Genomic DNA, 12,429 nt, shown 5'->3' on the forward strand with positions numbered 1-12,429 from the left:
GCCTCAGCACCTGGGCCTTCTAGCACCTGCCCCCACTTAATTTCCCTTGCCACTTGCCCCCTCTCCTGCCCCCTCCACCTGCCTGAGTCCCCTGATGCCAGCCCCTCCTGGCACCTATCCCCTCCAAGTTGCCAAATGGAGGCAGATAAACACGTCCAGAAATCTTGTTAAAGAAGTTTCTCTCCTGACACAGAACTCAGACTAGCTCATACTCTTGAATTCCTGTATCTTTTCTCATAATCACATAATGCATTCTCACACGTATACTGGCCGATTCTACAAAATAATGTGTTCACTCACAACAGAATATCTGAGTGCAAGACAGTCCCAAGCCCATACTGTACCTACTAAAATCATGATAAAGACTTTTACCTAAAAGATCCTCCCTGGTATTCTTCAGGTAACAGTTTTCCATCTCTTGCTTTCTTCGCTAAGGCCTAAGAAAATGAAAATAGAAAATAACAGTTCATTCAAAATGTTCGAATAGAGTTGTAGCAATGCAGCTGGTGCAATAATCCACCCAAATCCTTCCCTCATTTTATTAGAAGCTATTTCATAACCTGCATAGTGGAACTCTGATTCGGTTAGAATAGTTGTGTTATTTTCAATGGAATTAAAGGGGCCTAGCAAGGAAAGGGTATTACTATAATGCTGTCATTGCACAACATTAAGCAGTTACATACAGTTCAGAGTTCCAAGACCAGAGACCTCAGCCTGCATAGTCCAATGGCAGCAATGGTCATTTAAAATTCCTTATTTTTTTTTTAAATTAAAGATACTAAAAAAAGAAGTAAAAAATCATGAAGGCACTTGAAATGTGAAAATTAAAGGCTTGCTTAATATTTTACAATAGCTTTATTCCCTTTCCTTTTGGCTTATAAAGGAACATATCTCATGCAACTTGAAAACATTTTAGCTAGTATTAAAAATAAAATTAAAATGTCCTGGAGAAAAAAAAGTTTTAGTTGAGATTGCCTGGAACAGGTGCAATGACCTTTTGCAAACAATTCAGCCTTCTTTTGTCTTCAAGGAAGTAAGGGCCTTGGCTGACATTTGTGGCAATTGTAAATAATTACAATAATAATAAAGTGTAACATGCCACATTTTCAATCAATTTATTATGATAAAAGGGCAAACAACATTTCATACGGAACATTTTTGTAGTTGGTTTGTACCACACTTTAATCTGAAATACACACATGGGTGGATTTGGGCTACCCAGCATGGCTTTAAAAGTCCCCATATGCCATGCAGACTGAGACATATCTACTACAGGGGGAACTGGGAATGGAGAAGCCCCCCGCTCTCCAACTTCTTCATACCTAGATGCGTGAAGCCAGCTGCACGCCCTTGCAGATCGTCAATGGGATCTGAGGAATTTCATCCTAGATCCCAACAACTGTGCATACTGCCATGCCAGACTGAACGTTGGGCATGGCAGGATGCTCAGTTGTTAGGATTCAGGATAAAATTCCCCAAATTGCAATATGCATGCGGCATGTGCAAGGGTCCTAATAAAAACACATGCATAACCACAGAAGGGGAAAAAGAACACAACAACAAAAGTAGAAAGTGTTGTTTATACCTCTGGTGCTGACCCTTACAATCTCACTGGTAGAGAAAGACAGATATAGCACATAGCTTTAGCATCCAACTGGGGACTTGGTAAACTCATAACAGTTTCACTGTTTAAGACACTACTTTAAATGGTCTTGCAGGTTGACAGCATTGCTTGGCTAGCTAAGTTAGCCTTTTATTAAATGGAAGTCAGAGGGAGACAGAGAAGAAATGTAGGGGGGAGGGGGAGGGGCAGAGAAGAGGGAGAAGTGACAGGAAAAAAAGGATGAAAGCATGAACTCAAGTCTGACATCCCAGATGCTGATCAAGAGGATAAAAAACGGAGGCCAGAAGAAGTGGTGGCTCTCTCATTTGGCCTGATTTCTTTGAGGGTAAGGAAATAGAAGCCTAGCAGTTTCTTACAGCCCAGAAGGCAGCAGTTTCAAGCATTACCTCAAACTCTTTATCAAGTATCTTATAAGAGGCTGGTGGTAAGAATAGCTAATTCCCTCATTTTTCCTCCACTAATTCACCCTAATTTCTGATTAAACAATTTCGGTTCATTCTCCTTTTCTTTACTAGTGCTTTTAAAGTTTTGGAGCAGGATCTCAAAATGCGGCAAGGGATTGGGCCAGACCCAGAAATGTGCATTCCCATTTGTCCAAGTTAAAAACCTTTGAAAAAACAAATCAGTTTGTATGCACACAGGAGAGATTGTTTTAGCTGTTAAAAAATCACAATATCTGAATAGTTTGTTCTTGCTGAACATGCTCCATCCTCTCATAACTATTCATATTGATCAAACTGCACATGAGTCTTCCCCAAAGAGCTCTTACATATGGACTGAATACACATGTATAGTCCCAAAAGAACGAATAAATGAATGAATGTGATGCTGCAAAGGGCTTCAAATGATTTTCCCTGCAACTATTATTTTCAGTTGTTCTGGATCAGGGTAGGGCTACCACCAGAAATAAGAAGAGGGATATTAACATCCCTCACATCCAGAGGGGTGGGAAGGCTATAGTAGTTCATCCTGGCAAAAAAGCTGCAGCTAAGGGTAGAAGGAGGAGTAAACTGTAACAGTCTGGTGAAACAGAGACAATTAGAATGGGGAAAATTTTGACTATGAATTTGAGTGGAAGACAGTAAATGTAGGTAGGCAAGACTGCTAAGGTCAGGAGATTGAAAACTAGGATAGAGATGGCTGAGACTGAGAGCTGATGAGGGAAATAGGGCAGGGACTATCAGCCAGTTGGCTGGAAGAACTCTGAAATAGATGAAACATTCAGGGTGGAAGGAGACTGGGACTAGTGGAAAGGAGAGACACTTGACAAGCAACTGGATTCAAGAAAACTGGAAGAGTCAGAGAAAAGACACCAGAGCCAGAGGAAGACTCTGGAATGAATGACAAGCCCAAGAAAGAAGGAAAATCTGGAACTGTTCGCAAGAACCGAGAGTCAGAGGGTGAACAACAAAGAGAAATATCACGCAGTAAGGAAACTGTTCTAGGATGAGAAGCCTGATAGTTGGAAACTAGCAATGGATATGCACAGTCAGGCATGATGGGGTGGATAATACAGAGCAGAATGGCCAAATTTAGGGAAACAGGCAAGAGTCCATGCCTATTACAGATTATCCTCTCCTCTGCCCACTCACTAAACTTGAAGGAAATACAAGGTTCTCAACTTTCAGCATTTCTCTGCTTTTAGAAAATAACTGTAGAACCAACACAATGTTTGCCTTACCCATCTAGTACCATGTAGAAAAGACCACAATTGGTTATTGGTACTACATTACTATGGTGCTCCAAGTACCATAGGATTGTGCAACACCTCTGTAGGTTCAAAACCTGTTCATGACCCTGATGGGGGTTGATATGGTGCTATGTGATAGAATCTCTAGGTTTGGGGGAGGGAAGGGAGTTGTTTTTTTTTTAATAAAAAGGAATTAAGCAAAAAACTACACTGAAAAGACACAAAATGAGGTTGCAAAAATCATAGAAAAATAGAAAATTAGGGTTGGAAGGGACCTCAAGATGTCACCTAGTCCAACCCCCTGCTCAAAGCAGGACCATCCCCAACTAAATCATCCCAGCCAAGGCTTTGTCTAGTCAGGTCTTAAAAACCTCCAAGGATGAAGAGTCCACAATCTCTCTGGGTAACCTGTTCCAGTGCTTTACTAATCTCTCTCCTAGTGAGAAAGTTTTTCCCAAAATCTAACAACCTTCCCTTGTTGCAACTTGAGACCATTGCTCCTTGTTCTGTCATCTGTCACCACTGAGAACAGTCCATCCTTTTTTGAACCCCTCTTCATGTAGTTGAAGGTTACTGTTAAATCCCCTTAGTCTTCTCTTTTCTAGACTAAATAAGCCCAGTTCCCTCAGTCTTTCCTCATAAGTCCCCATCCCCCTCACCATTTCTGTTGCCTTGCGCTGGACCCTCTCCAATTTGTCCACATCCTTTCTGTAGTGGGGGGCACAAACTTGAAGACAGTACTCCAGATGTGGCCTTACCAGTCCTGAATAGAGGAGAATAATCACTTCCCTCGACCTCCTGGCAACACTCTTACTGATGTAGCTCAGTATGTCATCAGCCTTCTTTGCAACAAGGGTGCACTGTTTGCTCATATTCACCTTATTGTCCACTTTAACCCCTAGGTCATTTTCTGCAGAGCTGCTGCCCAGCCAGTCAGCCCCTAGCCTGTACTGATGCATGGGATTGTTCCGTCCTAAGTGCAGGACTCTGCATTTGTCCTTGTTGAACCTCATGAGATTCCTTTTGGCCCAACCTCCAGTGTGTCTAGGTCACTGAATCCTAGCCCTACCCTCCAGTATATCTACTACTCCCCCCAGCTTGGTGTCATCTGTAAACTTTCTGAGGGTGTGCTCTGTGCCATCTTCCAGGTCACTGATGAAGACATTAAGTAAAACCTGACCCAGGACTGACATTGTTACATGCAAACTATTCAAATTCTGTATGAAGGCATAATTATTACATTTTCTCAAAAAGATTATGGCCCTCACCACGAGAGCATCCATGTACATTATAGACATAAATGCATCTTCCCAAACCCCTGTAAAATAAAAAAAGAAAACATTCTCATTTAATTGAGAGCTAAGGTACACAATGATCATGATTAAAAAATATGAGATTTGGGTGCCTAGTTTGAAACTATGGGCCTTATTTTCAGTTTATGTAACATAAATCTATTCATCTATACCAACCATGGACTAGCCAGCATTTCAGCAAATCAGTTCCTACAGTCAGGCACTCAGACAATGGGGGAATCTCATGTCACTCATTACTGATCACGTATCAATAGTTTGGTTTAAATGAGTTGCTCAGCATCAAACTGAAACTCTGTACCAGGCAGCGAGAACTCAATTTCTCCAGTGAAGCATTCAACTGTTTTCACCAACTGAATTACTGTAACCCCCTGCAAACCTTCCAACTCCTATAAAAACACAGCAGTGGCCCTATGGACAAAAGCTTTTTTCAGTATACAGCAAGCCCATGCTGTGCTCTGAATGAAGCAAGGATTCTGTGAAAAACCTACCATGTAAGTTTACAATTAAAGATGGTGTCACAATGCACGTGAACAGGAGGAGCAGATTTTGGCTGAGCATGAAAACTAACTTCAGGAATCTCCTAACTGCCATGTATTTGACTTTGCAACCTTAATTTTGCTTTTCATGTAATTTTTGTGCAAACTCTATATAAAAGATCACAAGCCATAAAAAGTCAAGCCACAGACTATTAATATAGCAGTCAAAGTTGGTAGTTAATAAAAGGGAAGATAATAGGGTTGTTCTCTTTAAAATGTCAAGTAGCATGCGCTACCCCACACTGGAACAACAGCAGCACTATGCCTTTTTTCCAGGCAAAAGCAACTATTTCCAAAACTCATCAGAGCATGTAAGACAAGAGGCTTTTCCCCATGCTGACTAGAGGGTGTGGAGGGAACCTCATCTTATATTTGAGTAAATACTTCATATTGTAAAACCATCTGCAATTAAAAATTAATTCAAATTGCTCAGATAAGAATTTGACATATGGACTGAATACTGGCCATAAGCAATGGACAATTATAAATAGCGGTTTATCGAAGAGAGAGGCATTTCTTTGATCATTTTTAGGATTAGTCTAATTACATTTTAACTATGTGGCAGAGAGAATAAAATGCTGAATTAATGAACTTCGAAATATTAAACTGGAAGCAATGCCATGGTGACAACAAAACTACATATTTTCACTTTTCCCCATGTGAAAAAATATCTGTTTTTTTCCATTCAGAAGAACAAACAGAGGGAAATTGCAAAAATCAAAATCTCCTATTCTAATGTGCAGTGAGAATCAGATGTTTTGGTACATACTCAGAAAACCAGATAAAAAGGTTCTTATATTTTAGAGGGACTGCTTGAAGAATGAGGTACAATTCTACAAAAAGGCATCTTACCCAGGGGATCTACTTATTTAGCTTTTTGGAAATTTGTTTGGAAAAACATAAAGGTTAAAAAGGATATGTATAATTTGTTCAGAAGTAAAGCAAGGTTCAGTCAAATCAATGGCAACTTTCTGATATGCCTACTGCAGAAAAGTTTGGTTTGGTTCTAAGTGGGGATGGAGAATTGACCAAGTACAATTACAAAGGGCAGTATTTTAAGTTGTACTCCTTTTCTCTCTTTAAGCTGTACCAAACTACTTTTTCCTTGACACTCGTTTGTCTACATGAAATTTGCAGCAAAATTATGCTTCCTAGCGATACTTCTAGGTGTTTTTCTTTTATGAATTGGAAGTTCGCATTAAATAAAACTTTTGTTCTATGGAGATAAGCAATTAGTAAATATGTTTGCTACTTTCCTCTTTTTTTCTCCCCTTGACGGTTTATTCCCTCTGTTCTGTATTACAGTCAAGGTAGCTAGAGCTTGGATGACAGGGCCAATTAGAGAGACACCAGAACAGTTATCCAAGAACTACCTCCAGTGTAGGACCCACTCCCAGGAGATAGAAAATAATTATTTGTGCTTCTGTTGTTCTGCTCAACTATGTTAATACACTGAATTGCTACAGCATGTTTATGAGATAATTCAGACCATTTAATGAACAGTGATGTAACATTACAACTTCCTTGTAAGGCACATGTTCTTATCCCATTTTTTGCAGAAGACTATTCATACTATACTTTGAAACTGTAAAACAATGATTTTATGATCTGAACTGCCTCTGAATCTTATGTCTATGATACAAGACCTTACTTCCACTGAAAATAATGGCACCTACATATGGTAATACAAAACAAAGTCACAACTGCAACTTGAGTCAGGATTCATTAATTTACACTACAACTATAAAGAATCTCAGTTTCATGAAAGAAGGTGAAAAAGTTTGTCTTATAACAGTTCTGCCTCCATCCACAATGTAACTTTTGAATAATACACCTAGATACTCATTTAAACATGGTTCCTAGAGAGGATGACCCAACACATCAGCAAAATTTGTTGACCCAGATATTTTCTAATGGGTGCTTTCCAATAAAAAATATAGGGACCTTTCCTTCTTCTGAGATGAGCTGAAATGGGATATAAATAGAGGTTGGAAGAATGGTGAATGAAGGCAAATATTTACATCTCATCTGTGATGCTGATGTCTTGGCAAATAATTTTCTACCCTGTAGCTGCTTATAACGAATCTTTCCATCAAGACTCTGAAAGGCTGCAGTGAACTATTGAGTACAATTATTGTAGCTGAGTTAGACTAGTAATTAGGAAATATAATGGGTTCTGATCCCAAAGAGCCACAGATGTGCTAAACAATCCATAAGATTTTTAACAGAACAGAATACAGAAGGATACAATAAAGCAGAAAAAACTGCTCTATTATGGCCACTGACCTGCAAAAGCTTGTTGGCGATATATCTCAAACAGTCTCAGTAAAAAAGACTCAAAGCTAACCCAGGGCATTAGAAAATCTTGACAGCATAGAATAAATATAAAACCTATAAAGAGAATATATAGGAACTTGTACTTTAAATAAATGTCTAACAGTAATTATAAAACCAGAGAAAGGCATCCAGAGAAAGAACCCTTGTCTACACAAAAGGGATAGTAAGAATATATAAAATAGGTGAAACAAAACTACTCACATGATCAAAATAAAGGTAATTTCATGTACACATGACCTGGAAATAAGTCAGAATTAGCACAAGGCAATAGGGGACACAGATGTAATCCAGCCATCAGGTGAAGCATCTGCCATAGTATATGGGAACTCTCTCTAATCACAGCCTCTTAGATTAAAAAAGTGAAATAAAAGTATTTTTCCAGTGCATACTGAAGTTGCTAAAGAAACAAAATTATGTCCATGGGTACACTCAAATCCTGCACCCTTTCCTATGTTAGATTTAAGTATAGGTATGCAGTAGCTGTAGATGAATAGTCTAACTGATCTTAGGATCACAGGACACCTATACACAAGCAGCAAGGCTGCTCCAATGTGCTGTAATTACAGCGCGTTGGAGCAGGCTCGATTAAATCAAGTCTGCTGGAGAGTGGCAATTACCGCACTCCAGACTCCAACATCTTGTGCGTTAGCATCCCCGATAAAAATGAAATGAAAGCTTGCACCGCCATTTTTAAGTGCCAGGATGCTGATACATGAGATGCTCCAGGCGCTTTAAATAGGGATGTATAAACACCCATAGTGTTTAAGAATAATCCATTTTGGAACTCTTTCCAACAGAGCAATGCTTCACAACAGTGCATCATCTTGCAGTCAGTGATAAGAAATTAAGCCCTTTTCTAACCTCTTCTTGTAACTGTAGTTCTCACATTCTTAACCTGCATTGATGGTTCAATGTACTTTTATGTATTGCGATTACAGAAAAGGAGATCTGAGAATAAGCAGCCTCTTGGAAAGAGTAACTGAACAACTATACTAGTCCAACACAGAAGAAGGGGGCAGTGAGGGAATTTGAAGTGTTTATTGTATTCTCTACTATCCTTGACTTCTTGGCTAGCTGGTAGGTCACTGAAAGGCCTGACTTTTCTATCACAGCTGACACAAACTATTCTCTTTCAATAATGATTATATATTTTATTTTCATAAGCGTTGTTACTATGAAGCGGGAAAAAAACGTTTCTTTCTTTCTTCTTCCAACCCTGGTATGCAGAAAAAATTCCACGCAGAGCGAAACTGGGTGAAATGACATACAGGAGGAACACTCATGCCTGCATTCACGTAGCTTTACACTCCAACAATTTGCTTACCCCACAAGGGGAAGATTACACCTACATAAGGGTCTCTGAGGTAGCAAAGAGCTGTCATTGTGGCTCCCAAGCCACAACTGATTTTCTGCAGTGAATGAGAAAGAGAATCAGCTGGGGTACTCCTGTACCTCAGCTACTCCTGCCTTCCACAGCAGCCTTCTGGCATTGTTGATGACAGCTGTCACAATCAGAGTAGCTCTAATTTGCACCTGGCTTGGCATAACGTAGCCCTATGGTCTGGGAGGCACAAAGCTAGCTAAAAGCCACCTTTGAGTAAAGCTTCTTTTCTGACTTCTGCTGAGCACACAATGGTGAGTCACAAATCAAGGCTGTAATATATAAAACAGAACAAAACAAATGGATCCCCATCTACTTTCTAGAAAAAAAGAGTGCAATTACTGAAAAATCTGAAATTACTTAATCTATTGCTAACAAAAGTTTATCTAAATATATCAGTGTGATTTTAATGCTGAAGGCTGTAAATTTCTGTTTAACAAACAGCATTTAGCTGAGATTTCACTCAAAAATAAAATGGGCTAAATTATCCTATTTAAAAACAAAACTGTTGAGAAAATGAAGAGTGGCAATTTACTATATTAGTAATTTTCAAATCTCAAAATACAGCAGCATCTTTAAAACCATTCTGAAGCTGCTTTTAAGATCATTCATCTTCATCCAGATCATACCATATTCTTGGCTGCAAGAAACTAAACAGCCATTCCTAAGCCTCCTGTATATCCAAGACTTACCTTTGCAGAGGCAGCAATTTCCTGTACTCCCTTGGCAGCAGCATCTCTTATGATTGGTGTAATAAGACCTCGGTCTGTTGCCACAGCAATAGAAATGTCGATGGATTGCAGCTGCCTGGGGCCCTCCCCATCCCAGGTCACGTTCACATCTGGCATTTGCTGAAAAACAGAAACACAAGAGACACATAGCTGTTAAAAGAATAATGGTGCAACCAATTATTAACAAAAAGGAAAGCCCTTTAAAATGCATGGAATTATGTAGGCATTCACCAAAGTAATTAGAATGCTATTTTAGACTGAAGGCAAGAACAGGTCACATCTGTCATCAGGATTGCCATGAGCAAGACAAGGAAAATAATAATACAAGACTTACCCTGAAGGTCTAAGAATAGACTTACTTTATTAGCAAGTATCTATTTAAAGTAACTTCGCCAGCAAGTGTGAATTTATGCAGTGGAGATGGAAACTGTGCAGCAAGGGGGCAACCAGAAGGACTTCTGGATGCTTGGTATTGCTAGGAAACTAATGAATATATTAACAGGAGCCTCTAAATCCCCTTTGGTGTTTATATGCATCACTTTGTGGATTCTTAAAATAAGAGCTACAAGTAGGATGGCTTTCCCCAACTATAAAGAAATGTAAATTGATGCATTATATTTACATTTTATACTAGAGGACAGCAAACAGAAGAAAATGAAAGCAAATGCAGAGGTAGTATTAGAGACACATGAGTATAGTCACGTTAATTGCTTTTATACTGCATCCCTTGGGCTCAACTCTGATCAAAGAAAGATTTCACAGACACATTCTAAAGGCTGAACTCCATTACTGGTGTAATGTTAATTTTGCAAAAGGATGGAATCAGATTGGAACTAGGAGACCATTTATGGTAAGATTAAAAGGGCTCAATCATATTAACCATAAAAAGCTTAAGGTGGCTCAGGTAGGTGGGGGGATAAAATGGCTTGTCTTTAGCCTTCACGTCTAGCTCTCCTTTCAAATGCAACAGGGACCAAATATCAATGTGCCTGCTAAGTCGTCTGATCAATAGGTCTTGAATCAGGGTGGCCTCCTCGTTAGGTCTTCGCCAGCCACTCTGCTCTTGAGGTAACTGCTCACTTTGCTCTCCCACCATGCCTTGATGAAAAATATGACAGATGTTATCAAGGCAGGAGGCTACCTGTTACTCGCCCTGCTGACAAGGGCCTAATACTCACTCCAACCTCCCTTCCATGGGTCCCATGCTTTGCAGATGTTGCCTCTGGTGTTACTTGTCTGGCCTATGGCCAAAGCAAACTGGGCACACAGTTATAGCTCTTCTCTACAGCCCTGGAGGGCAACTCACCTGCCACCCTTCTCTCACTGGGGTCCCATTTACTCCACTGGCTTTCACCCAGCCTCTTTCATACTGCCCTCTCTCAGGGGGTCACACTCACACTGCCTGGCCTCACCCAACTTCAGGCTTAGCTCTCCTCTCCTCAGTCAGCACTGGTGCAGTATGATGGGTGTCTCCCGCTACCCTCATCTGAGCATTGACTGAGTGATTGTACAACTGTAGGTCTATTTCACTCCTAGACCCTTGCTGGGCCACTGGGCCTCCTCACTCACCCACACTCACGGGGTTGCTCTGCTCGTCACCCCTCTCACATAGGGTCACTTTGCTTGTTGCCCCTCTCATACATGGTCTGACTTGCACCCCCAGGCTTAACCCTACTGCCTGGGTGCGGCCCCAGGTCCCTCCTCCAGCCTGAGCTCTGCCTCACAGCTCCTTAATGAGCCCTGGGCTCCCCCTGCTCATTAGAACACCACCAGGGATGTGGGGCTGGGGTTATAAGGTGCCCTGACCCGCCTTTCACTGGGGAAGTAACTGGTCTGGCATTTCCTGGGGGCTCCCACGCCACTAGGAGCCTCACCAGATCACCCCAGCAGGGTGCAGTTTTATGTCTTACCCAGGACAAGGGATCGCCTCCTCCCCAAAGCCCCTGCCATTACCTCCTGACTCTGGCCAGTGCAGCCTCTCAGCCTGATGTTACCTCCTTCTTCCTGCAGCAAACTGCAGCTCAGCTTATATCCCTGGGTCTAAAATAGCTGCCCTCATGAGGCACCTGGCTGCTGCCTGTTTTGTGCCCTTAAAGTGGCAGGCACCAAAGGTGCCATACCACAGGCCTGCTAAGTGTCATGTACTACATGAGGTGTTAGGAAGTCTAGTCTCTAGTGTGAAGGTAAGCCACCAAAAAACAAGTACTGGAATAAATACAAGGACCAAACTCTCCTCTGATACCATGTCAGGGTCGAAGTAGGAAGGGAAAGACATTTGCTAACCTGACTTTACACACCAAGGCTATCAGTCTTACATAAGTCACCTTAAAAAAAAGAGGCTGAAAACAGCGACCTAAAAACAGAGGCAGCACCCCCCCTTCCCCCCGAGCAATGGAAACACATGCACTTACTTAAGTGCATGTATACCTTTGATAGCAGGGGCAGATGATTATTTTGGCTGGGGAGGTGCTTAACAAGCTTTGGCGAGCTGTTGAGGGCTGCATGAGTAGCCTCGCCCCTTGACAGGTACCCTGAACCCTGGTCTCCATCTAAGGCTGGAAGCCCCGCCCCCTGACCTTTGCCACCAGAAGTTCCTCCCCTTGCCCCCCAGAAGCACTCTCATCGGCAAGGGGTTTGCCATCTTGGAACCAGAAAAAAAACCCCAAACTATATTCTAAAAATCAAACATCTGCTACAACTTACATTTATTTAAAAAAATATTGTTATCCTGATTTACATACATTTGTGTAGTGTACATAGAAATGACTGCATAACAGCTTAAAATGAAGTCTTACTTTTGTATACTGTAGGGGGTGT

General features: G+C 41.0%; 1 protein-coding gene across 1 annotated transcript in view; it reads right to left on the reverse strand.

Moving 5' to 3' along the window:
• Positions 1-12,429, reverse strand: part of PDHX (pyruvate dehydrogenase complex component X) — a 114,452-nt gene that overhangs the window by 4,263 nt on the left and 97,760 nt on the right. Inside the window, exons 8-9 of the mRNA XM_019519403.1 lie at positions 9,574-9,732; positions 373-437 (exon numbers count right to left, since the gene is read on the reverse strand). Coding sequence (XP_019374948.1) covers positions 373-437; positions 9,574-9,732 — 224 coding nt within the window. The remainder of the gene's footprint in view (positions 1-372; positions 438-9,573; positions 9,733-12,429) is intronic.

Source organism: Gavialis gangeticus, unplaced genomic scaffold (assembly GCF_001723915.1).
Source record: "Gavialis gangeticus isolate Ggan-Ray unplaced genomic scaffold, GavGan_comp1, whole genome shotgun sequence".
NCBI lineage: Eukaryota > Metazoa > Chordata > Crocodylia > Gavialidae > Gavialis > Gavialis gangeticus.